Below are 26,378 nucleotides of genomic sequence, written 5' to 3'. Positions count from 1 at the left end.
TTGTTTTTCTACCCCACAAAGACCCTTTTCTAGAAATCAATGTGGTGGTAAGAAAATGTGGTTCCAGAAATCTCAAGGACTTTTTCAAGTATCACACAGAGATTTCTTCCCGAGAGGCAAAGGGGAAAATTATAACAATGGTAGACACTGCCCATGTGGTAGAGAGGCCCACTGAATCAGGGCTTCTGATATTCTTTCTTCAACAGACCTTTTTAGTGCTCCTGAATGATTGCCCAACTGTTCGTCTCTGGAGGCAGTCAGGGGGTGCTTGTCTTTTCAGCCAAAAGCCTGTGCAGCTATCACAAAAGATATGCAGGTGCAATGGATCGAATCCAGAGGATATTCATTCCCTTTTTGCAACTTCCCTCATTGAAAAGAAAATGTCTCTCCGATGTTCCACCCAATCTGTGTTGGTTAGCAGCTCTGGAGATGCAAAACCTGCTATATAAAAGAGCCATCCAAGAAGTTCCCCCCAGACCAAAGAGGATCTGGACTTTACTCTAAGGTATTTTTATTGCCAAAGAAAACAGGGAACCTGAGACCCATCCTACATTGCAGTGATCTGAATCAGTTTGTAAAGAACTCTAAGTTCCAAATGGTCACGGTTCAGCCCATTCTGCCTTTGCTACAGGAAGACCTGAAGTGCTCTGTACATCTTTAGGATGTGTACTATCACATCAAAATGAACAGTCACTCTCAAAGATGCCTACGCTTCAGGCTGGGAGCTAGTTATTATCAGTTCAGAGCCCTGCCCTTTGGTCTCACCACATACCCCAGGGTGTTCACCAAATGTATAGCAATGTTAGTAGCTCATCTAAGACTGCACGGATTCAGAGTGTTTCCTTAGTTGGATGACTGGCTGCTCAACACACCAACCAGGCATCTCCTACTGAAAGCCAGGGATTACTTATTCCCCAGAGATCACAATCAGTTTTTCAAAGTCCCACCTTCAACCAGTTCAAGTCTTGGTGTTTATAAGGGCTCGGCTAGATACAGGCAGTCATCTCACTCTCTTACCACAAAACAGAATTCTTTCCTTCAGAGTGCTTGTCAGACAAGTTTTTTCTCACCCCTCTCCTTCAGCAAAAATGGTTCTCACAGCCCTAGGTGCAATGGCTGCAGTGATTACCTTGATACCTACTGTTCGTCTTCACATGCGAATCCTACAGTGAACTCTGGCAGTACAATGGTCCATTCTTCAACAACCTTTACAACATCCTATAAAACTATCTCAAGTCTGAAAGGACTCCTTACTGTGGTGGAGTCAGTTTGAGGAGATTTGTCAAGGTTGTACCTTTATCCTTCTTACCCCAAATGCTATGTTGTCCACAGACACCTCCTAACTGGGGTGGGGAGGGGCATTTCTTGGGACAGACTGTTCAAGTCACGTGGTCCCCAGAAGAGACCAAATTGCATGTAATGTTTTGGAGATGACAGCGGTCCTTCTAGAGTTGCAGTCCTTTCAGAATTCTCTTCCTCTAGGGACAATTGCTACCTAAACAGACAATATGTCAATGGTTTGGTAAATCAACAAGCAAGAAGGAACCAGATCCTACACCCTTTGCCAAGAAGCAAGGACAGTTTGGTAGTGAGTGATCTCCTCCAATCACTTTCTTGCAGTGACACATATACCGAGGAAATACAACATTCCAACAAACAAGTTCAGCAGAACTAGCCTGATGCCTCATGAGTGGTCTCTCAATCAATCAGTGGCAAACATGATCTTCCACAAATGGGGTCAGCCTTGCTGTGATCTATTCACCTCTTCCCTCAACAACTGCAACAGATTTTTTGCCCTAATCCCCCATCAAGGACAGTCACTGAGAGATGTTCTAGTCAATGCTTGGACCTCTGATCTTCTTTATGCTTATCCCCCTCCCCCAATCCTCAAATTTCTTCAGAAAGCACTCTGGTCGATGAGTAAAGTAATCCTCAGTACCCCCTTTTGGCCTCAGCAAGTGTGGCTCCTCTTCCTATGGTCTCATCTGCTATGTTCTCCTTGGACACTGGACCCCAGTCCAGATCTCCTTTCACATCCTTCAAGGAGGATTCATCTGGACATTGCAGGCCTCAGGTTGACCGCATGGTTTCTCCAATTACAATGATGGCTAAACATTCCAGACTTTCCTCTTCAGTTGTCTAAATTCTATTTTCATCTCAGAGGCCCTCTACAAGAAATACGTATAAAAGTAAATGGAAAAGGTTTTCCTTTTTGAGGCAACAGAGAGAGTAGGATCCTGGATCATTTCACCACTTCAGTCCCTGATGTTTTATATTTCTTGCCTCCATTTTTCATGGTGGGGCTAGTTTCTCCACCATCGAATTCCAGCTAGCAGCCATCTTTAACTTCCACACTGGAGATGATGCTTTTCCTTTAGCTTTATCCAAGTTATGTAAAGCATTTCTAAAAGGCACCTTTATTCTTAGACCCCAGATAAAGGATCTTATTCCACCTTGGGATCTTACTATTATATTGCAAAGTTTACTAGAATCACCCTTTTACCCCTCAGCAAAAGCAGATATCAAATTTCTTTCTTGGAAAACAGTCTTTTGTGTGGCCATAACTTCTGCAAGGCAAGTATCTGAACTCCAGCACTCTCTTCAAAACCACCTTATCTAATTTTCCATAAAGGCAGAGTTATATAGGTTCATAGGTTCATAGGTTCATACTAGGCTATCTGCCCAATGGCATTTATAAGCCTAGCCCATAGTTATTTGGCTTTCGCCACCCCTTTAGTTTGAATAAAACTATGCCTATTATTTTGCTGTGCCTCTGTCAAGCAGTGACACTGAAGTAATCCCTGGGGTATATCTGCGATCCCCCATCCATTGGTCAAGATTCCTCTTGAACAAGGCCAGCGAGGTGCTCTGCCTCACATGTACCGGGATTTTGTTCCATAGCATAGGGAGTCTCTGGGTGATGAATCTGTCCCTCCAGCATGTTCTATTAATAACCGTGTCAAGGTTTAAGTCTCCGCCCTTGTGGTTCTGAGGGATCTAGATTTTTGAGGTGAAGCATATTCATCAAATCAGGGTTTGACATGGCCTTATATGTCAGGCACAGGTCACCTCTGAGCAAGCGGTATGAGACTGAATAGAGCTGGAGTTCTTTCAGTCAGGCAGCATAAGACATATTTTGAGACCCTTTATCCTTTTGGTGAGGAACTTTTGGGGCCTTTCCAGCTGCTGCAGGTGTCTGGTCAGATACATTCGAATGGGGCATTGCACTCAATCATAGGTCTAATGAGTGATGAGTACAGGGGCGATGACCTCCCTTGATCTAGATGTGAATCCCTTCATGATCAGGTGGGCAATGTAGAAGGTTTTCCTAACTACTTTAGCAACATGAGTGTCAAACGAAGGCTACTGTCAACCTGGGTCCCCAGATCCCTGATGACTTCTTCTGTGCTCAGTGGATTGCCACCTATATGGTAGCTAGGGTAACCTTGTTTTTCCCGAAGGGTATGACTATGCATTTCTTGGCATTTAACTTTAGGCCATGGCTCTGGCACCAGTTATCCATTTCTGTGAGGCCCTTCTGAAGGATATCTGTGTCAGATGTGTTTTCGACTATGGCCCAGTTTGCAGTCATCTGCAAACTTTGTCAGCCATAACCCTCCTGTGTTTGCTTGTACTTCAGAAAAGTAGATGCCGAACAAGAGTGGACCCAGGACTGAGCCCTGTGGGACACCACTTGTGACAGGCTTTGAGTCTGACATGGCTCCAGCAACTCTGACCCTGTGGGTTCTGTCACTTAGCCAGTTTGCAACCCATCTTGTGATGTATGGGTTTACATTCAAGCTGATGAGTTTTTGATGATACCTGAGTGGGGTATTGTGTCAAGGCCTTTGCCAGGTCAAGGTAGGCTGTATGGACTGCCTTTCCTCATCAATGGCCTTGGTGACTGTCTCGAAAAAGTCAACCAAGTTTAAAAGGCATGATCTGCCTTTGACAAAGCCAAACTGGGTTGGATCCAAAGTCTGCAAGTTCCCTATGTCTTTATTTATAAGTTCCATTATGATCCTCTCCATGGCTTTGCAGATAAGGATTGTCAAGCTAATGGGATGGTAATTTCCAGGGTCGGTGGAGGCACCGCCCTTGTGAAGTGGGACCACAGTCGCCGCGGCGCCACTCCTTGGTGCACGTATCCTGAGGTGAGGCTAAGATTAAACAGCTGTCCTAACTGCGGGTTTAATTCCTCATTGAGTTCATGGAGCACACAGCCGGGGACACCATCCAGTCCCATGGATGCTGTGCTTTTTGCTTTGGAGAGAGCAGTTCTCACCTGGGCGTTGGAGATGTTTGGGGGGCTACAATCCTCTGGTATAGATATCTCTCCTTTTGGCGGGGAGGGGGGGGAGAAGTTTGCACTGAACCTGTCAGCCAGTATGTTGGCAATGTGTGTAGGTTCAGTAATCTTCACATCATTTTGAACTAATTCTGAGCATATTTGGGAGTTTCCTCCTAGGTTTCTAACATAGCTAAAGAAGGCCTTATGATTGTCTTTTGAATCCTTGGCGATTTTTCTCTCAAAATTTGCCTTGGATGATTTTATGAGAGCTCTTAGTTTTTTACTTATAATGATCAAAGGTGTCTTACCTTTCAAGGATTTTGCTCTATCTTGTAGTAGCTTCCTCCTTTTGTTGTAGAGCTTGTTTATGGCTGGGGTCCACCAGACTGGACGCTTGCCTTTGGTACAAAGAGTCTTAGTTTTGTTTGGGATTGCCTGATCCATGCAGTCCTGTAGGTGCTGGTAGAAGGTATTTGTAAGTGATTCAGCGGTTTGAGTAATGTTTACCACTGGCTCAGGGGCCTTAAAGGAGACCACACTAGTTTTTAGAAGTGTGAAGTCGGCTTTTGAGAAGTTTTTCACTGTGGTCTTTTTGTTTCAGGTGGGGGGAGGAGGACCTCCAGCGAGATTAGTTTATGATCTGATCTCACCAGTGAGGGGTATACTTCCGGTGTTGAACATTGTGATCCCATGTTCATGATGATGAGATCAAGTATGTTTTCTCCTCTTGTGGGGATGGTGACTAGTTGTTCCATGGCATTTGAGTTTATGAACTCCAGGAACCTTTGGGCTAGAGTGTTTGGGCTTGAGTAGTGTTCCCAGTCTATATTAGGGTAGTTGAAGTCACCTAGTATGATGGTATTTGGAGATACATTTATCCCCTCCATTGTTTTCAGGAAGGCCATGTGAGGTTCCTAAGTTTGAGAGGGTGGCCTGTAACATGCTACAAATTGCAGAGCAGTCTTGCCTATGGTTAATTGCACCTGGATGGTCTCCGATGCATCGTGCGTTGCCACCAACCTTGAGGTGTGGGTGTCCTTTATGAATATGGACACCCACCCTCCTTTCTTGGTGTTGTCCGGATTTTGGGGCCGGAACGCATGATATGAGGTGAAACCTGCTAGTGCTGGGGTGCTCTCAGGAGCCTTGAACCAGGTTTCTGTCACAGCACAGACATCGATGTTCTCCATACTGAGAAGGGCCTCAAGTGCGTGCATCTTGAGATTGAGACTTCTGGCATTGAGCAGCATTACCCTTAGTGTTTTTTTGCTTTTTGGTGTTCTAGGGTGGTAGGTTTAGAATTTGAGCCTTGCCTAAAAAGGCACTATGGGGTGGCAAGAGCCTTTGCCAATATCCGGAAGCCTAGGGGTGACAGGTGCAAGCCATCCCTCGAAGCAGCGTGGCTTGTCCAGCATGTCATCCCAGGCAGACAGACATTGGATCCCCTTTGAATGACACCAGAATTTAAGCCAATTATTAAAGCTGATCATCTTATCACTGTATTGTGGCATCATTCTAGGTGAAGGTAGGATACTGCTCAAGGTCAGGGTCATACCTGCCTGGGCTACATAATCAGAGAGCTCCTCAATGTCTCTTTTCATGTAAAAAGGAAAAAGTAATGACACCCACCAGGGCAGAATCGATAAAAAACTTTGAATACCACAAAGTCCAGCAGCCAAACCACGAAGATGACTCACAGCAGGATAAACAGCAGGATTTATTGGAACAGGCAAACTTTAAAATAGATACAATACTGACAGACTAAGCACTAAAGAATGCTTTCGCCAAACACATAGGCATCATCAGAGTCTTAATACAAAGAAAACAGTATACACCATATTAAATACCCTACTTCCCATTACAATAGGTTGAAGCAAACCCCTCCCACCTATGTATACATTTTTTCTATTAGTTAAATAGAAAACTTGTTTAAAACAAATCATTCTTTGTTTAAAAACTCATCCATACTTGAATTTTGTTGCAATTTATAAATATAACAATAATTACATTCACTTTGTTCTAAAACTTAATAAATTCATAAATTCATAATAATAAATTTTATCACTAAAACATAATCAAATAATCTTTTTAATAACTATGAAAATAAAAAACAAATATAAAAAATTATTAAGTATTGTATCTATTTTAAAGTTTGCCTGTTCCAATAAATCCTGCTGTTTATCCTGCTGTGAGTCATCTTCGTGGTTTGGCTGCTGGACTTTGTGGTATTCAAAGTTTTTTATCGATTCTGCCCTGGTGGGTGTCAATACTTTTTTCCTTTTTATTATTTCAACAAACCATTGGGACAGTTGCTTATACCAGTTTTTGGCGGATGAGCATGCAGGCTATTTTGAAGGAGCTGGCGGTGGTTGTCAACAAGCTGATACAAGCTTATGATGTGGAGTCGGTTAACGGAGTTGTTAACAGTGACAGAGAGCCTAGGGGTGAATGTTTTATTGAACCGGTAAGCCCAACTGACTCAGAGGTTCGATGTTTCACTTTGCACTCTCCGGTTGGGACAATTCCGTGTGCTCAACCGACCAGGGCAAAATCCTACGCTAAAGCGACAGGTTCCCAAGGGAGGAACCTACAGCGAGGAGGCGGTGATGAAGACCCGAAGGGGACAGAGTTGAATAACGGCTTTGATATTTCTTCCTGGTTCGACGAGCCGTCTATTCCGGATATTACTGTTAGGAGCCGAATGGCGGATGCGAAACCTTGTTTGAGAGAGCAGATTCTGAACTATGAGAAACTGTGCAAGAAATATCGTGCTATCCAGTTGGACTCGAAGTTTTTGAGCGAATCTAGGGGTTTGAAGCAGGTTCCAAAGGGACTACGGATTTGGAAAAGACCGATGGGTGTGGAAGAAGGCTCGGAAGCTTTTAAAGAACTTGTGAGCTTGTTTAATCAAACAGGCTTGGATATGTTGGACATCATTATAAAAAACAACGACATTAAGCTGAAAGAAATTAAAGGTGAAATTAAGTTGTTGTATGTGAGTATTACTACTGACTTAATGTTTGAACATTATAAAAGTAACTTTGATAGGGTAATCAAAAATATTGAAATGTTTGTTTTAAAAAGTTCCGAAACTAAGGAAAGGAAATTTAAGAGGGACAGTTTTGATTACAAATTTAAATGTGCATACCCACCTGGGATCAAAAACAGGGGGCTTGAATTTAACTATAGAAAGGAAAGTGAATGTATAGGGGATGAAGAAAATAATGGTAACTATGATTTTAATGATGCTAATGATTTTGATGAAGGGTCAAACAGGCCAAATGATTTTTTAGAAACGGAAGAGCAGCCTCGACGATCAGAGAGGCTGCGCAACAGGGGAATACACCAGAGGGAATACCAAGAAAATTACAATGGAAGAAGCAGCAGGAGAGGGAGGTATTAGTGAATGCGAATTTTTTGGGGGGTGAATTTTTCAGTGAAAATGAAACAATGGGTATTGGTGGGTCTGTTGGGATCGAATTTTGTGAGTTGGTCAACAATGAAGGAGGTAGTGTGAACGGTTGTACTAACTTGGTTCACGACAAATGTTGCCTCAAAAATAACAATGTCATTTTATCTGTTGTGGACACTGAGGTGACAGACTGTTTAGGGAATGAAAATGACTTGATTGTTTCACACTGCAATATAGAAGAATTACATGAAAAATGTATTCATGAAACAGATATTGTGTTTGAACATGGTGACAATAATGAATATGTTATAAAAGAAGGTAACAATTTTAAAGTCCTTCGTAAAAATGATTACTGTATTTACAACTACACCGACTTAAACATCAACAATGATTACTTTGATTTATTTTCGAAAGGGGTAAAATTTGTTCCAATGTTTAAACCTGACACTGTAAAAACAATGGTGGAAATAAAAATGTTTGTTAGGCAGATGCACCTGAAAATGTTTTTTGCAGGGAGGGCGAAAAGTGAAATAAGTCAGGGGGATTGCACTAGCCAAGACAATAACAAGTTAAAAAGGAAAAGTGCATTTATGCCTCCATTCCATAAAGATGTGGTATGTTTTGAGAAAATAGTAGAGGCCCACACGAGAGAAATGTTAAAAAATGTCAAGGTGTTAGATGATAATTTAACAAAGAAAGAAAGGGAACTGTTGGATATGTTGAAAAAATCTGGGTTATATAGATTTATGAAGCCCGACAAGGGAGGGGGCACTGTGATTATGACCAACACAGACTATATTTCGGACATCACTGCATTATTAAACAGAGATGAAACATACAAAATTGTTTCAAGAAACGAGATTAATAGGGCTTACATGAAGATTGATGCCTTTTTACATGACGCCCTCACCCAGGGCTCAATTAATGAAGGTGAATTTAATTTTTTGATGGTTAAATTTCCAAAAACACCGACATTATTTGGTATCCCTAAGACCCATAAGGGTGTTGACCAATTGGAATATAGGCCTATCGTAAGTGCAAGGGGATCCAAAACTGAATCCATGGCTGCCTTTATAGACATTTCATTAAAAACCATGTTTGATGATATTGACCACATTATAAAAGACTCATGGCACTGTTTGAAAAGGTTTAAAGATTTGGGAAGTGTTGAAGAAGAGTTTGGTTTTTTGACCATAGACGTGGTCAACTTGTTTTCGGTCATCCCGCAGGAGGAAGGCCTCGAGTTATTTTCTGAAGCCATGGTAAAAAGTGGTTTGTTTAATGGGCAGAAAACCAACTTCCTATTAGATATGATGGAAGTAGTCTTGAGGAATAATTTCTTGATTTTTGAAGGTGACCTATTCCAGCAAGTTTCAGGAGTAGCAATGGGGGCGAAGTGTGCCCCCTTATTTGCTAATGTGGTTCTATTGACTTGGGAGAGGGAACACATCTTTACGTCCAAAAAATACCTGGAAAGAATTCTGATGTATAACAGGTTTTTGGACGACATTCTGATTCTATGGAAAGGTGACCAAGACTCAGCAAAAGAGTTTGTGGACTATTTGGGAAAAACAACTAACTTTTTGAATTTCACTTTTACATGGAAGGAAGAGAGTATTTCTTATTTGGATTTATTGATTTGCAAGGGGGAGGGGGGCTTTACAAGTAACATCTTTAGAAAAGAAAACTATTCCAACTCCCTTTTGCACTTTAATAGTTATCATCCATTTCATCAGAGGAAGGGATTAATTAAAGCCCAAATGGTCAGAACATCTAGGTTAGTTAGTCAAGATGATGACTATAGAGATGAAATGTTTAAATTGATCAGGATGTTTATTGATCGGGGATACCCTTTAAACAGGGGCGGCCCGTGCTATCGGACTGCCGGACTGCAGCCCCCTCAAACCAAAAAGAACTCAAAAAAATAAAAAAATAAAAAGTTTTAAATTTCATGACTACAGATGCGCAGTAGACCAGAGTACTGGTCTACTGTATGCGAAGATGCTCACGCAGTCCGCAGGACTGATAGGGAAGCAGGAGATGTCTGTGCACTTTAAAGTGCACAGACACGCTGGGATTATAGAGCGTCGACTGCAACACGAGCAGCAGGAATGGAGCTGCAGTCTCGCCGAAAGGGTTTTGGATGCGATCTACTCGCGAGTCGTTGGAGTATTGCGCGGAAGGGTTTGGATCTAACGGTGGAGGACAGGTAAGTGTTGAATATATGGTGCTTGTGAAACTGGTTAGTATGAAAAACAGGTGTGTGTGTGTGTGTGTGTGTGTGTGTGTGTGTGTGTGTGTGTGTAGCAGCTTCTGTTTAGTTCCAGATTCCCGTTTGCACATGTGTGTGTGTGTGTGTGTGTGTGTGTGTGTGTGTGTGTGTGTGTGTGTAGCAGCTTCTGTTTAGTTCCAGATTCCCGTTTGCACAATTTCTCCACTCATTGAGTTCTTCTCCCTATACCTTTCAATTGCTTGTGATTTTGGCTCTCAGATTTAGCCTTCCTTCTTTTAGGTTTATGATGCTTCTGATAAAAGTTAATCTTGTAAAATAATACATTATTAAGTAAATAATTTAAGCATATAGAAAGATTTACTACACTTAACTATATAGGATGTAATATGTAAAAATCTTCTATTGTGAAAAATAAGAAAGAGTTCTTCTTTCTGAACCTATGCTAAGATTTTTAATGGGTGCTGCTATGATTTTTAATTTTGGAGGATGAGGGGTACATAGCCTGATGTTGAAATCAGTGATTTCTGTTTGTTGTGGGAAATTAATGCTGATGAGATTTCTAAGTATGTGCTGGCAATGGATACTTTGCTTTGGAGGAAATCTCCCATCTTCTCGTTATGCAGCTGTAAAGTTTGTATATATAAGTTCAAGGAGTTTGGGACATTCCCCACAAGGCAGGTGCAGGAAGACATATTCTGCAAAAACACTTGCTTTTAATTTTTATTTGGTTGTTGAATCGGGATCAGTTTAACTCATCAAAATAAGTTATTGTTAAGATAAACAGTGATTCATATGGCAAGCATTTGTGCAGGGATCTACAGGTTCTGGAATATTTATTTTATTTTATTTAGTTAATTTAGTTGGGTAGTAGATTGACAACAACAGACCCTTTCAGGCACAGGCTGGATTTTCATTAAAGTCATCTAAAGGCAGAGCAGAACCTCCTCACCAAGCAGGATATTGATGCCACTGTACTGCCCACAGATGCCAGTGTTCTTTGTTCACATACACAGGCACTGGAATGCTCATTCTTTGAGCAACTTGTGACATCCCTCACTCCTCTGTACAGGATGCCCATGTCCATCTTCCACATGACAGCTCCAATAGACACCCAAGCCGTTAATCAAACTCTGGTCATCTGTGTCTTATTCATTGGCTCATCATTATATGCCAGTAGAGCTATCTTCACCTTTACTCATGCTCTCTGTATAGCTTACAATTTCTTAGTCTAGAATTTCATCTCTCCTGCTGTTCAAAATGGTGTTGGCCTAGAACATAATTGCAAGATTTTCTGGTGGTTATAACACAAGAATGATCATTGCATTTCAGTTAACAACCATTGATGGTTAGGGCTCAAACTTGATATATATACAGCTATTCAACTCTGTTTCAGACAGACTGCTCTACTCAAATGTATTGCTTGGTACAATCTTATAAAATAATTCTTCTAATGAATTATGGCCATCAGTTGGTCAGCTAGTGGTCCTAACTAAACCCAGAAACAGGCTTACCCAGCTTTTTCTGTCTATTGGAATAGCTTTCATTTCTCTTGGTTGTTAATGTTTAAGATTGTTACATCACAGCTCCAAGGTTAAGGTTTTCAATCCCAATCTTTAGCCTTGCTTCTGTGGGCTTTGCACACACTTTCCAATTTTGGATAAGTTTTATCTGGATACTCCATTTTCCTTCCACCTTCTGAAAGCATGCAGCTCACAGCTATAGGTTTTCTGGTTTGATTCTTGGCTGGGGTGCCTTCTGTGTGGAGTCTGCATCTCATCCTTGTGTTTGTGTGGATTTGCTCTGGTGTCCTCCCATTTTACAAAGACATGTGTCTGCAGTATTTCTCCCTGGGCCTCTGCTGAAAATTGTTTTTATTCCGTCAGAAGTAAAATTGGCAGGCATTTGAATTTCAGACTTCATATTCTTCAGAAAATACATAGTAACACAACCTTTTATTCTAGCAGTTTTCTAAGTTTTTAGATGAATATTTGAAATTTGTCCTTATTTTTTGGACTGTATTACCCCATTATTGGCTTTGTCCAGGTTTTTTGTGCTAAGGTTGACAACTATGGCAAGCACTGAATTCACTGAATATGTCTGAGGGCTGTATTCCCTCATTACTGGGTTTGTCCAGGTGTTTTGTGATAAGAGGTTGACAGCTGTAGTGAGAACTGAATTTATTAAATGATAGCCAATTACATTTCAGTCTTCCTCTCTTTCACAAAGCAGCTGATTTGACGTAGTGGTATGTTGCTCTGACTGTTTTGCACATGGACCTTGGCAGTAAAATGTATGGTGGTAGCACAGCATTTTTCTTTCACAAAGCAGGTGATTTGGCATAGTGGTATGTTGCTCTGACTCTTCTGCACAGGGACCTTGGTAAAATGTATAGTAGTAACACAGCATCTTTATTTCACAAAGCAGGTGATTTGGCATAGTGGTATGTTGTTCTGACTCTTTGCACAGGGACCTTGGCAGTAAAATGTATGGTGGTAACACAGCATTTTTCTTTCACAAAGCAGGTGATTTGGCATAGTGGTATGTTGCTCTGACTTTTGCACAGGGACCTTGGCAGTAAAATGTATAGTAGTAACACAGCATCTTTATTTCACAAAGCAGGTGATTTGGCATAGTGGTATGTTGTTCTGACTCTTTTGCACAGGGACCTTGGCAGTAAAATGTATGGTGGTAACACAGCATTTTTCTTTCACAAAGCAGGTGATTTGGCATAGTGGTATGTTGCTCTGACTCTTTTGCACAGGGACCTTGGCAGTAAAATGTATGGTGGTAACACAGCATTTTTTTTTCACAAAGCAGGTGATTTGGCATAGTGGTATGTTGCTCTGACTCTTTTGCACAGGGACCTTGGCAGTAAAATGTATGGTGGTAACACAGCATTTTATTCTAGCAACTTTCCTAGATTATACAAGCAATGTTTAATGTGTCCCTGGTTTTTGGCCTTTTGACCCCCCCCCAATAAATTTGACTTTTTCCAGATTTCTTGTGCTGAAGTTGAGATGCAGTTGAGTATTGAGTAGATTTTACAAGGAGCTGAGAGCTGCAGGTGAAGAGAAGTTTAGTGCTGCTTATGCTAAGTCAGCAATACCACTATGCCAAGTTGTGTACTTACTTTTGATGCAGAAGGTTGTTGGTTCAACTCCCACAAGGGGTGAATGCTACCGTACTGAAAAACTTAAGATACTAGCTATGAGCCTGTTATCATTTTGCCATCCATTTCCTATTGCAATATTACTAGCTTATCATTTTAATGTAATGTAGGCAATTTATTCCTCAGGGGCATCAGCCACTTTATTTTTCGATGAAACCATGAAATATTAAGGTGTTTGCTAGCAGCAACCTCTTCATTAGTTACATATTTATTTAATGTGAAATTATTTAGATGACTTTTTTACTTCAGAGATTGTGCATATTTACTGATAATGGTGGACTGCAGAATTATGCATATTTACTGATAATGGTGGACTGTAGAAGTTTGAGTAGACTTTTATGATGGAAATGTTCTGAATTGGGCAGTTTTGTCATCATTGGTGCATGCGTTTTGTTTCATTGTTTACTGGAAAATGTTCAAAACAATAGGAAGGTGTATCAAAGAGCACATGTATGTATCATATGCAAGGGGCCTATGAATTGAAAACAGCCCAGAATTAATCTTTATCTGCCACTGGTAAAATGTATTTTCTTTGAATGTGGGTTTCAATGCTGTTTCAATGAATGTGAGTTTCAAGGGCAGAGAAGTTTTAATGCTGTTTGTTTAGCAGATGTCTACGTGTTTGTGCTGTAAAATGCAAAATAAAACTTTCAAATGAAGTCCAAATCATCATAGAAGTAAATCAGTATGCACATTAGCGTTTATGGTAAATGGAGTGAAATAGCTAAGTAATGGATCATTGGAATGGCTGCAGGGGGAGGCTCCATTCGACCATGATTTTGTGAGGGGGAAGGGCAGCAAACGTAGACAGCCCCAGCTGAACTATACCTCCCAACTGTCCAGATTTTCAAAGAATGAATAGATTTTTGCTTCTTATTTTTGGTTTGTTCCTCATAAAATTTGTGGTTTTCTGGCAAATCATTTAGGAATTAAGTCACTAAATAATGACACACTGAGTTTCAGACTTCATAACCTTCAGAAAAATGCATGCTAAGGTAAGAACTGTTATTCTATCAACTGTCTCAATTTATACAAGAACAATTTTTAGTACTGTTTGTGTTCCCCCAATATATTTGGCCTTGTCCAGATTTATTGCATTAACAGGTTGAGAGGTACATGCAAATAAAATGCTTTATAGAATTAGGCATAGCCAAACCTCTCAACTGTCTCTGATTTTGGCTCAAATAATAATCCCTCCACAAAATAGCAATTGTGGAAGAAAACATGGAGGGTTTACAATTAAGAAATAACTGCAATAATTAGTTATAGATTACTTTTATTTTAGAAATGCATGTAGATTATTTTATTTTGTTGTCTGCTCAAGTTAGCAGTACTAATATTAGTGTCCCTATTTTGACAGGTTCCCAGCTGTATTGTGTGGCTATTTTATATTTTTACATCACATTTTTGGTCCATTTTTCATAAAATTGTGTTTTTTTTTTTGGCAAATTAGTGAAAAATCATTAAAGACTGAAGTTTTAAAATAATGACAGACATTTGAGTTTCAGATTTCATACCATTCAGAAAATTCATACTAATGCAAGACCTATTATATTATCTTTCTAAGTTTATAAGAGCAATATTTTTAAAATTGTCCTTATTTTTGGGCCTTTGTCCTACTTCTTTGTATGGCTTTGTCCAGATTACCCCTCAGCAAAGCAGATATAAGGAAAATTTTCCATAACTTGCAAGGTCCAGCACTAGTTGTCATACTAGGCTATCTGCCCAATGGCATTTATAAGCCTAGCCCATAGTTATTTGGCTTTCACCCCTTTAGTTTGAATAAAACTATGCCTATTATTTTGCTGTGCCTCTGTCAAGCAGTGACACTGAAGTAATCCCTGGGGTATATCTGCGATCCCCCATCCATTGGTCAAGATTCCTCTTGAACAAGGCCAGCGAGGTGCTCTGCCTCACATGTACCGGGATTTTGTTCCATAGCATAGGGAGTCTCTGGGTGATGAATCTGTCCCTCCAGCATGTTCTATTAATAACCGTGTCAAGGTTTAAGTCTCCCGCCCTTGTGGTTCTGAGGGATCTAGATTTTTTGAGGTGAAGCATATTCATCAAATCAGGGTTTGACATGGCCTTATATGTCAGGCACAGGTCACCTCTGAGCAAGCAGTATGAGACTGAATAGAGCTGGAGTTCTTTCAGTCAGCATAAGACATCTTTTTGAGACCCTTTATCCTTTTGGTGAGGAACTTTTGGGGCCTTTCCAGCTGCTGCAGGTGTCTGGTCAGATACATTCCGAATGGGGCATTGCACTCAATCATAGGTCTAATGAGTGATGAGTACAGGGGCGCTTATGACCTCACTTGATCTAGATGTGAATCCCTTCATGATCAGGTGGGCAATGTAGAAGGTTTTCCTAACTACTTTAGCAACATGAGTGTCAAACTAAAGGCTACTGTCAACCTGGGTCCCCAGATCCCTGATGACTTCTTCTGTGCTCAGTGGATTGCCACCTATATGGTAGCTAGGGGTAACCTTGTTTTTCCCGAAGGGTATGACTATGCATTTCTTGGCATTTAACTTTAGGCCATGGCTCTGGCACCAGTTATCCGTTTCTCTGAGGCCCTTCTGAAGGATATTTGTGTCAGATCTGTTTTCGACTATGGCTTCAATTTGCAGTCATCTGCAAACTTTGTCAGCCATAACCCTCCTGTGTTTGCTTTTGTGTACTTCAGAAAAGTAGATGCCGAACAAGAGTGGACCCAGGACTGACCCTGTGGTACACCACTAGTGACAGGCTTAGCGTCTGACACGGCCCCAGCAGCTCTGAACCTGTGGGTTCTGTCACTTAGCCAGTTTGCAACCCATCTTGTGATGTATGGGTTTACATTCAAGCTGATGAGTTTTTGATGATACCTGAGTGGGGTATTGTGTGAAGGCCTTTGCCAGGTCAAGGTAGGCTGTATGGACTGCCTTTCCTCATCAATGGCCTTGGTGACTGTCTCGAAAAAGTCAACCAAGTTTAAAGGCATGATCTGCCTTTGACAAAGCCAAACTGGGTTGGATCCAAAGTCTGCAAGTTCCCTATGTCTTTATTTATGAGTTCCATTATGATCCTCTCCATGGCTTTGCAGATAAGGCTTGTCAAGCTAATGGGATGGTAATTTCAGGGTCGGTGGAGGCACCGCCTTGTGAAGTGGGACCACAGTCGCTGCCACTCCTTGGGTACGTATCCTGAGGTGAGGCTAAGATTAAACAGCTGTCCTAACTGCGGGTTTAATTCCTCATTGAGTTCATGGAGCACACAGCGGGGACACCATCCGTCCCATGGATGCTGTGTTTTGCTTTGGAGAGAGCAGTTCTCACCTGGGCGTTGGAGATGTTTGGGGGCTACAATCCTCTGGTATAGATATCTCTCCTTTTGGGGAGGGGGAGAAGTTTGCACTGAACCTGTCAGCCAGTATGTTGGCAATGTGTGTAGGTTCAGTAATCTTCACATCATTTTGAACTAATTCTGAGCATATCTGGGAGTTTCCTCCTAGGTTTCTAACATAGCTAAAGAAGGCCTTATGATTGTCTTTTGAATCCTTGGCGATTTTTCTCTCAAAATTTGCCTTGGATGATTTTATGAGAGCTCTTAGTTTTTTACTTATAATGATCAAAGGTGTCTTACCTTTCAAGGATTTTGCTCTATCTTGTAGTAGCTTCCTCCTTTGTTGTAGAGCTTGTTTATGGCTGGGGTCCACCAGACTGGACGCTTGCCTTTGATACAAAGAGTCTTAGTTTTGTTTTGGGATTGCCTGATCCATGCAGTCCTGTAGGTGCTGGTAGAAGGCATTTGTAAGTGATTCAGCGGTTTGAGTAATGTTTACCACTGGCTCAGGGGCCTTAAAGGAGACCACACTAGTTTTTAGAAGTGTGAAGTCGGCTTTTGAGAAGTTTTTCACTGTGGTCTTTTTTGTTTCAGGTGGCGGCGGGATGAGGACCTCCAGCGAGATTAGTTTATGATCTGATCTCACCAGTGAGGGGTATACTTCTGGTGTTGAACATTGTGATCCCATGTTCGTGATGATGAGATCAAGTATGTTTTCTCCTCTTGTGCCGATGGTGACTAGTTGTTCCATGCCATTTGAGTTTATGAACTCCAGGAACCTTTGGGCTAGAGTGTTTGGGCTTGAGTAGTGTTCCCAGTCTATATTAGGGTAGATGAAGTCACCTAGTATGATGGTGTTTGGAGATACATTTATCCCCTCCATTGTTTTCAGGAAGGCCATGTGAGGTTCCTGAGTTTGAGAGGGTGGCCTGTAACATGCTATAAATTGCAGAGCAGGCTTGCCTATGGTTAATTGCACCTGGATGGTCTCCGATGCATCGTGCGTTGCCACCAACCTTGAGGTGTGGGTGTCCTTTATGAATATGGACACCCCCCTCCTTTCTTGGTGTTGTCCGGATTTTGGGGCCGGAACGCATGATATGAGGTGAAACCTGCTAGTGCTGGGGTGCTCTCAGGAGCCTTGAACCAGGTTTCTGTCACAGCACAGACATCAATGTTCTCCATACTGAGAAGGGCCTCAAGTGCGTGCATCTTGAGATTGAGACTTCTGGCATTGAGCAGCATTACCCTTAGTTTTTTTACTTTTTTGTGTTCTAGGGCGGTAGGTTTAGAATTTGAGCCTTGCCTAAAAAAGGCACTATGGGGGTGGCAAGAGCCTTTGCCAATATCCGGAAGCCTAGGAATGACAGGTGCAAGCCGTCCCTTGCGAAGCAGCGTGGCTTGTCCAGCATGTCATCCCAGGCAGACAGACATTGGATCCCCTTTGAATGACACCAGAATTTAAGCCAATTATTAAAGCTGATCATCTTATCACTGTATTGTGGCATCATTCTAGGTGAAGGTAGGATACTGCTCAAGGTCAGGGTCATACCTGCCTGGGCTACATAATCAGAGAGCTCCTCAATGTCTCTTTTCATGTAGTCCAAGGAGGTACGTCTCAGGTCGTTGACACCAGCGTATTACACACTAATCCTAACTTTTTACCCAAAGTTTCCTCAGAAAAGAATATCAGCTAAGTCATCAAATTACCAATTTTCTTTCCTATATCTGACAATATTTTGTCAGATATAGGAATACTGATATTTTTCAGATGTCAGATATAGGAATACTGATATTTTTGCAGTGACCCTAATGATAACAGACATCAGCTGGGTATAACAGCCCTGTGTTTCTTATGCTTAGTCAAACACTCTGCTTGTGCTGTGCTGACGAGATCATAACAAGGCCGAAATATGCATATCCACAGCTAGTGGGGTTTGGCTATATTGGCCTGAAATTGTCTAAAATGACGAAACAAGTCATGGGCATTCAGAGTCACCAATTAGCTGAAACACCTGATGTTCATAAGGGTCATTTGCATATATCCCATGTGCCTCTGATACAAGAGGTTTGGGAGGTCAACCAGTGGAAGTTCTAGCTTTGCTCAAGTTTTCATTTTGTTTTTACTGATTGTTTTTTTTTTCAATGATTTTCTCACTTATTGTTTTAGTTTGTTCTTTGGCATATTTTTGCAGTGACTCTAATGATAATGGACATCAGCTGGGTATAACAGCCCTGTGTTTCTTATGCTTAGTCAAACACTCTGCTTGTGCTGTGCTGACAAGGTCATTACAAGGCTGAAATATGCATATCCACAGCTGGTGGGGTTTGGCTTTATTGGCCTGCAATTGTCCATTAAAATGATGAAACAAGTCATGGGCATTTAGAATCGCCAATTAGCTGAAACACCTGATGTTCATAAGGGTCATTTGCATATATCCCATGTGCCTCTGATACAAGAGGTTTGGGAGGTCACTCAGTGGAAGTTCTAGCTTTGCTGAAGCTTTCATTTTGTTTTTACTGATTGGTTTTTCAGTGACCTTCTCACTTATTGTTTTATATCTGACAATAAAGAAGCATACATGCTTCACATTTTAGATGTACATAGACAACTTTGTTTCTATCTTCATAGGACTAAAGCAATTAGGAAAACTTACTGTTTGTTTCATTTGCCAAGAATAAGTTGGAGAAACCAGTTTCAAAAACTACAACAGCCAAATGGATAACAGATTGTATTCCTCATGTTTACTCTTCAAGAAGGTTAACCTCATCAAGAAAACCAAAAGCACATTCATCTAGGTCAATGGCAATGTCAGCTGCTTTTTGAGCCAGAGCTTCTATTGATTATATTTGTGCAGCTGCCACTTGGTCCAAAACTCATACTTTTATTGCTCATTACAAGTTGGATATCATCTCCAGAAACAGGGCTGCATTCAGTACTGTTCTTCTCCGTAACATCCTTTCAAGAGGGCCATCCAAGGTTACTGTAGCTAGGGACTCTGTCCCATTCATTGAGGAACAAATGAAAATTACAACATCATATATAAAGTTATGTACTCACCATAACTATGCATCTGTGTTGTCCATTTTCATTCTTCTTCTACTCGCCCCACCTTCCCCCTATCCATGTCTTTAGGAGTCACCTGATGAAGACTTTTGTTAGGAACCACAGTTCCTGTTTGAGCCTCTGTTCTGTTACTATTTCACATTTTCTTCAGTACTATTATGTTTATATTTCAAAGACAGTATAACAGTAGCAAACTTGATCTGAGGTAATGTAGTGGTCAGAGACATTATGGGTAAAGGGTGGAGCTCGTGAGTCAGATCCTAGAATGTAGAGCGAGCAGCTGAGTCGGATCTGAGGGTTGGATATGAAACCCATTTGGTGAGGAAGAATGAAAATGGACAATGCAGATACATAGTTATATGGTGAGTACATAACTTTTTTTTCTCTTCTGAATAAAAAGATCTGAAAAAATGTTTTAAGTCTAAAAATTATTCAGTAAATTTCAGAGTTCAGATTACTAATAATGTTTAATAATTCTGTAGATTTTTTAAAAATTATTTTATTTTGTTTTTATTTTTGACCGGGAAAGTCTGACTGGGTGGAAAAGCCCATTTTCACTGGAAGCCTAGGGAGCAAAGCTTTACAGAACCAATATCTTCACATAAATATATAGCATAAAATGCAGAAATTGTTCAAATGAAATTAATATTTTTGAAATCTGTAACTTAGAAACAGAGTTGTTTAACATATTGTTAAAACAGATTATCCAGTTGCATGATACTACAGGTAGCACCAAATATCCTTACAAGAAATGGTAGCATAGATTTTAAAACTATTTCACATAATATTAATTCAATGTGTGCAGTGGAATTGCAGTAACATATACAGATATGGTAACTGATATGTATGAATATTGTTTACACACACAATGTGAGAGGGGGGAAAATTATCTCTTCTTAGGAATTTAAAGTATCAAAAGAAAAGTAACTAAAGAATAAGAAGGAGTAAATAGTAATAAACTGTGGGAGTCACTCCCATGGAGGTTAGTCAAACTGAAAAAGTGGATGGGGGTGTGAAGGAGAAGAAAGGACTGGATGGAGGGATTTACAATGTAAATGGTAAGAAGGGAGGGGAGGAGAGTAAGAGAAATATTCTCTGCATAAAGGGTCTTTTAAGGATGCTCTTAGAGAAGTAATTGTGCAATTGTGATAAATATCTAGGTAAGGCTAAACAGTTGTGGAATATTTACAAAGCCAGGTGCTATTTAGGTACTGTTTAAGCTAGGTTTTGCAACTTATTACTTATCTGTCAGATTAAGTGTGAGAGGATAGAATTCCATACTTTTGAGACATAGTTGGGAGTATTAGGAGTTCCTTGCCTTGTCGATGGACTTAGTGGTAAGCAGGAAGGATTTGTTGTTAACGTGCAGGTTTCTGATACAGGAGTAGGATTCGCAAAATGTTTTGGAGTGCAGGGCATTTTTCTAGCATATAAGTATGTGTACCATTACTAACTGGGAATAGGAAGTAATTAAGTAATTCTAGAAAGTTTAGCTCTCTTAAGGTGGCATAGTGATGGACTTTGTATGGGGAGTTAGCAGCAAATTTAGCTTCTTTGCTGTAGCATGTTTCTAATTTAAATTTTCAGCTTTGTTAAGATTAATATGAACAAGAACTATCTACAGAAGACACGGGGTAGGTATAACATGGCTGTGGATTTTCTAGCATTATTTGTGAGATGTTGTTTTGCCCTGTAGGGAGAATAAAGTTTCATGTTTTTTTTGATGGCTTGATGAAGGCGCTGGTTCAACTTTACTTGGTCATCGATCAGGTCTCCCAGTAACTTAACTTGAGGAACAGCTTCAATGTTAGTGTTGTTCGGACGGTATCTGTCTATATCTGTATCCATATCTCTCTCTCTCTCTCTCTATAAATATATATATATATATATATATATATATATATATGTGTGTGTGTGTGTGTGTGTGTATATACATATATATATATATATATATATATATATATATATATATATATAATATATACACACAAATATATATATATATATATATATATATATATATATATATATATATATATACACAATTGCCTAGCCAAGATTCTATAGCAGAGAAGGAGAGTTGGGTGATTTCTTTAAGTTTTGGAAGAGTTAGGGCAGAGCAAATAAGTGTATAATTATCTGCATATTGTACAGTGGCTGCAAGTTTGCTTGCAGTATGAAGATTGTTAGTGAAAATTTACTGAATAGGAGTGGGCCCAATATTGATCCATGTGGGGTTTCAGCTGTGACTGGCAGAGATGGTGAAAGTTTGAGGCACCATTTTACAACTTATTGTCTATTGGACAGATAGCAAGCCTGTGACACCAGAACAAGGATGACTGACTTAGTCCAAGTTTTGAGAGTTCAAGAAGAAATTTTTAGTGGGAGACAGCAATGAAGTCTTCAGCTAGATCAATGAGGAGGGGTGAGATTAGTTTACCTTTATTTCTGTTTTGATTTGGGGTATTGATGAAGCTAAGGGAGGCAGTGGTTGTGCTATGGTTGGGACAGAAGCTGTGCTGTGTTTTGCATAGGAGATTTGTGTTAGTGAGTTGGTTGATAAACAGGGTGTGGGCACATCATTCCAAGATTTTTGATAGTGGTGATAAGACTGCAATGGGTCTGCAATTTGAGAAATCAGTAGAGGTCCTAGCTTTGCACAATGGAATAAATGTATGGCATTTTCCAGATGGCTGGGACATGATTTTCTGTTATTGATTGGTTCATTAATATGGAGATGGGGAGTGCATCTGCTACTAGTGTTAGATATTCGGGTTGCAGGTTATCAGCATCTGATGTTGTTGATTTTAGATGATAGTGGTGGTTTGTGTAGGTTAAAAATTAAAGCTCTTTGTGCTGTTATTTAATTGGCGTTGCTGTGTGGAAGGGGTGTGGGTGTTTTCTTTGATTAGAAAAAGAATAGGGTTTGTAAAGCATTAAGTTGGGTTGGGATGGAGTTGACAGAAATAATTTGGGGTTATTTTATATTTTTCTCAGAGCTTTAAGTAATAGGACCTTTTGTTATTTTTAATCTGTTTTTTAGCTAAGTTTCTAACTTGTCTCAAAGTCTGCAAAATATATTCCATATTGTCTGCATATCAAAACTTCCAGGCGTTGTCTTTCTATGTATTTGTTCAGTTTCCTTGGCCAGTCAAAGCACCGAGGTTGATTACGCTCTTTTTGAACTAGCTGGCACCTTGTCACTTAGGAAATGAAGGAAGAAGTTGTTGAAGTGAGAGGCAGCATCATCTGAGGGCAAAATGTTTAATACATTCCAGTTACAGAGCTAAAGGGAGGAGATGAAGGTGTCTTTGTTAAAGTTAGTCAACTTGCATACTTGGTTGTATATTACTAGCTTAAAGTTTTACCATCTTTTCCATATATATATGTTGGGAAATAGTGGCTAACAGTGTCAGTTAAGCATCCAGAAGAGTTTATTGCCTTGCTTCGTTTGGTAAAAATCCAATTCAGTACAGATTGTTTTTTTTTTCCTATTCTTGTAGTGGATTGACTGATTTGGAGAAAGCAAACAGATTTGGTGAGTTAGAGGGGGTTGCTGAGTTTCAGCTTTACTAATCAATATTTAGATCACACATTATTATAGATTCTTGGTGCATATTTTGGGAAAGCCAGTGCATGATTCCTTGACTATGGTAGTATTGTTACCAAGTGGCATATATAATGCAACAATGCATATAGTCATTTTGCTGCTAAGTTTGAAGTAAGAGATAATGATTTCTGTTATGTCAAATTTGGGTGTGTCACGTGTATGAATATTTACTTCTGTATTATTTTAATGTATGTTTGCTATGCCAGCTCCGTATTTATTGCTTCTGTCCAGACTGAGTATGTTAAAGCCTGGGGGTAATATTTAATTGTTTTAAATTTCTGTTTTTAACCATGTTTCTGCAATAAATGTTATATATGGGAAGTATGGAAAGGCATTCCATTTGTTAGAACTGAATTCTGCTGACAAGTTTCCTCATTAGCAGAACGAGAATTTCTTTGTTTTCAAAATATAATGCGAATGTATTAAATATGGCAGAACAGATTTCTTCTGCTAGAATTTCTTTGCTTAGAATTGTAATTCAGCTTCCTTGATAGTAATTAGTTTTGTTTGTGCTTGTGTATGCAGAAGACAAAATCATTTGATTCTCTTATGTTACTCAAATATGTTATCAGATAGAGCATCAATAGATCCTTTAACAGCAGGCAGACAAAAATGTAGATTCAGAAACAAGATACAGTGGCAAACAATCTGTTAGAAATGAAGATCCGACTTGTATTTTCCTTGGGATAGCTCCTAACAGAGTACATTTTAAATGAAAAGACACATCTGATGCTGATCTTTTGGTGTACTTCATTCAAGAAATATTCAGAGAAAGAATATGCAAAATGGGCATTGTATCTTTTAGAAGAAATTCATATAACTGCATAACAGACATACACGCACACATACACATACACTCCCACACACAAATCCTACACTAAAGTAGATTTATCATTAACATGTATCCAGTCTGCCAGATATCTAAAAAAATGACCATATATTTCTTTAAGATAGCTTAAAAAGTGACTATTCAGTCAACCAAGGTGCCCCTGCTTTAACTATGTAGCTATTGCAAGAATACCAAACACTGCAAAACCCACAAGTGTCTCTACCATAGTGGACTGCTCATCACTGACCTCCCAATAATCTCACAATTTAATTCACCCACCACCAGTTCTACTTAATTCCTTCCACTGGCAGTACAAAACAATATTGTAGACAGAATGTAACAAGTAATTCACTTAAAAAGTATGAAGCAGATAGCCTATGCAATGGAATTTAACTAAAAGCACTGACCAACTACCTAATTATATAAAATAAGCTTGCTTTGCAAACAATGTCTAAGGTTAATACACAACTCAAAATATTTTAGAAGGAAATAGAGATAAAAAACAGCAAATTCACATTAAAAGGTAAAAAGGGCAGCTTAGAGTTCTGTCACACTGAGACTGTTTTGCAGTGTGGATGCAGCAGTCCAAAATGTCAGTGCGTTATGGGGGTAAGGGCAGGGCTGGCAGCCTCAAAGAGTTTTGACTGCTTAATTGTCCAATTTCAAAAACCACTGTGTTTTGCTGTTCTATATTAGGTAACAAATAAGATGAAAAACATAAACATGTTGTACTGTACGGCACCAGAAAATGTCTGAAAGCATTTTTAATCAGCACGTGAAACATCAGATATGTTGGAACTTGGCAAAAAGGGCTAAATGGCCCCTGGTGTTAATTAATTATGTCTCAATAATGTTAAAACAATCAGCAAAGTGTTCATAAGGTAATTGTTCTGACATTGGTACAGCTACATATCTTAACTTCTTTGCTCAAGAATTCTGGACAAAGCCAAAATAATAAGGTGGGGGCAAAAGGACAAAATCAAGGACAGATTTTAAATATTGCTCTTATAAACTTAGAAAGTTGCTGAAGTAGCAGGTTTTAAATTACTGTGCATTTTTGAAGTACGTGCAGCCCTCCGTGATTTGTCAGAAAACCACAACGTTTGTGTGGGGCAGACTAACAATATGAGTCAAAAATGTGGACATTCTGTGAAATTCTAGACGGCTGAGAGGTGTGGGAACAGCACTAGGGCAGCATTATGGGATCTGAAGGAACATTTCTAAAACAAAACAAAAAAATATACACACATATTTATATATAATACTCTGAGTATTACATACTCGCACATACTCGCCGTAGAAAGAGCTAACTATTTAGGAAGTTATGCAACTGATTAGGATGGTACCAACGATGGCTACCAGTGACCTGCAGGTTCGCCTATCCTACGGTTTCTAAACTGAATCATTACCTCCATCGAGTCCGCACCGGCTAGTTCTTCAGTCTGTGCTGCTCCTTTGTTTCTGGCGAAACAACTGTCTTCAGTCCAGGAACCTTGGGAAGTTCTTTCCCAGCTACTGTCCTCCTGTTTCCCGGACCACACATCACTACTTGGGCGTCCCGGCACCAAAACCCTGGCATCTGCGTTATCCAGCGGCAAATTAACAGAGCACTTCTTGTCCGGGTCCTTTTCCATGCACCATGGGCAGAAGGGATCCTCATTAGTGTCCCAGAACTTCTCCACGCACTCCAAGCAGAAGTTGTGGCCACATTCAAGCGTAACCGGGATAGCAATGAAGTTGGCACATACATGGCAGTACAAGCGATCATATAAACTAGCATCCTCGCAATCGGCATGGTTAGACATCTTGGAATCTGGAAACTCACCTGCGATCCTTGAACAGTTTGGTCACTAGTCTACCTTTTGTTCCCTTCAAAGATTATTAGCATAAGACTGGGTAGCTAGCCCAAGCCCCACAGACCCATGTACAAAAGACACGGCGTTGTCTCTCCTTAAACTTGCTCCATTGTTAGGTTCTTCAACCAATTTTTTTATGTTGTATTTATTTAAGCATGAAAGTCAGTATAAATGCAACAAAGGAAACGCTGCCCAAAGAAGAAATAATAGACCAGCTAACCGATGTCTGTCCCTTATCTGACACCGGTCGGAGCCCCCTGCGGTAATACTTTAGACCGGGTGCGCCCAACACGCCCACCTTGTGACGTGAAAAGCGGAGGAGCTACGACCTCACCAAATATGAAAAGAGTAGACTTAAAATGTAAGCTGTTGGATTTCCCATTTGAATTATGTGTCAACTCAGGCATGGCATCTGGTGATGCGATAAAATTTCAGTTATTTCACCTCTTCTTGCCCCTCCTAACGTAATACTGAGAATCAACGATTACCACAGGGATAGTATCCATTCTCTCTGACCTCCCTCCCAGCATATTCACTGTGGTACAACAGCTCAGGTTCCCACCTCTTCAAACATCTTTTTGTA

The 26,378-nt window shown here is 40.2% G+C and overlaps 1 protein-coding gene across 1 annotated transcript in view; it reads right to left on the bottom strand.

Annotated features, from left to right (window-relative positions):
• The window catches only part of LOC122801683 (interferon-induced very large GTPase 1-like), a 141,576-nt gene extending 115,533 nt beyond the window's left edge, over positions 1 to 26,043 (bottom strand). The window contains exon 1 of the mRNA XM_044071193.1: positions 25,349 to 26,043. Coding sequence (XP_043927128.1) covers positions 25,349 to 25,744 — 396 coding nt within the window. The 5' untranslated portion in view covers positions 25,745 to 26,043. The remainder of the gene's footprint in view (positions 1 to 25,348) is intronic.
• Between the last annotated feature and the right edge of the window lie 335 nt (positions 26,044 to 26,378).

Source organism: Protopterus annectens, chromosome 5.part0 (genome assembly GCF_019279795.1).
Source record: "Protopterus annectens isolate FY-2018-M chromosome 5.part0, PAN1.0, whole genome shotgun sequence".
Taxonomy (NCBI): domain Eukaryota; kingdom Metazoa; phylum Chordata; order Ceratodontiformes; family Protopteridae; genus Protopterus; species Protopterus annectens.
Note: the sequence above shows the minus strand (reverse complement) of the source record. Positions and strands in the feature narration are given on the sequence as shown.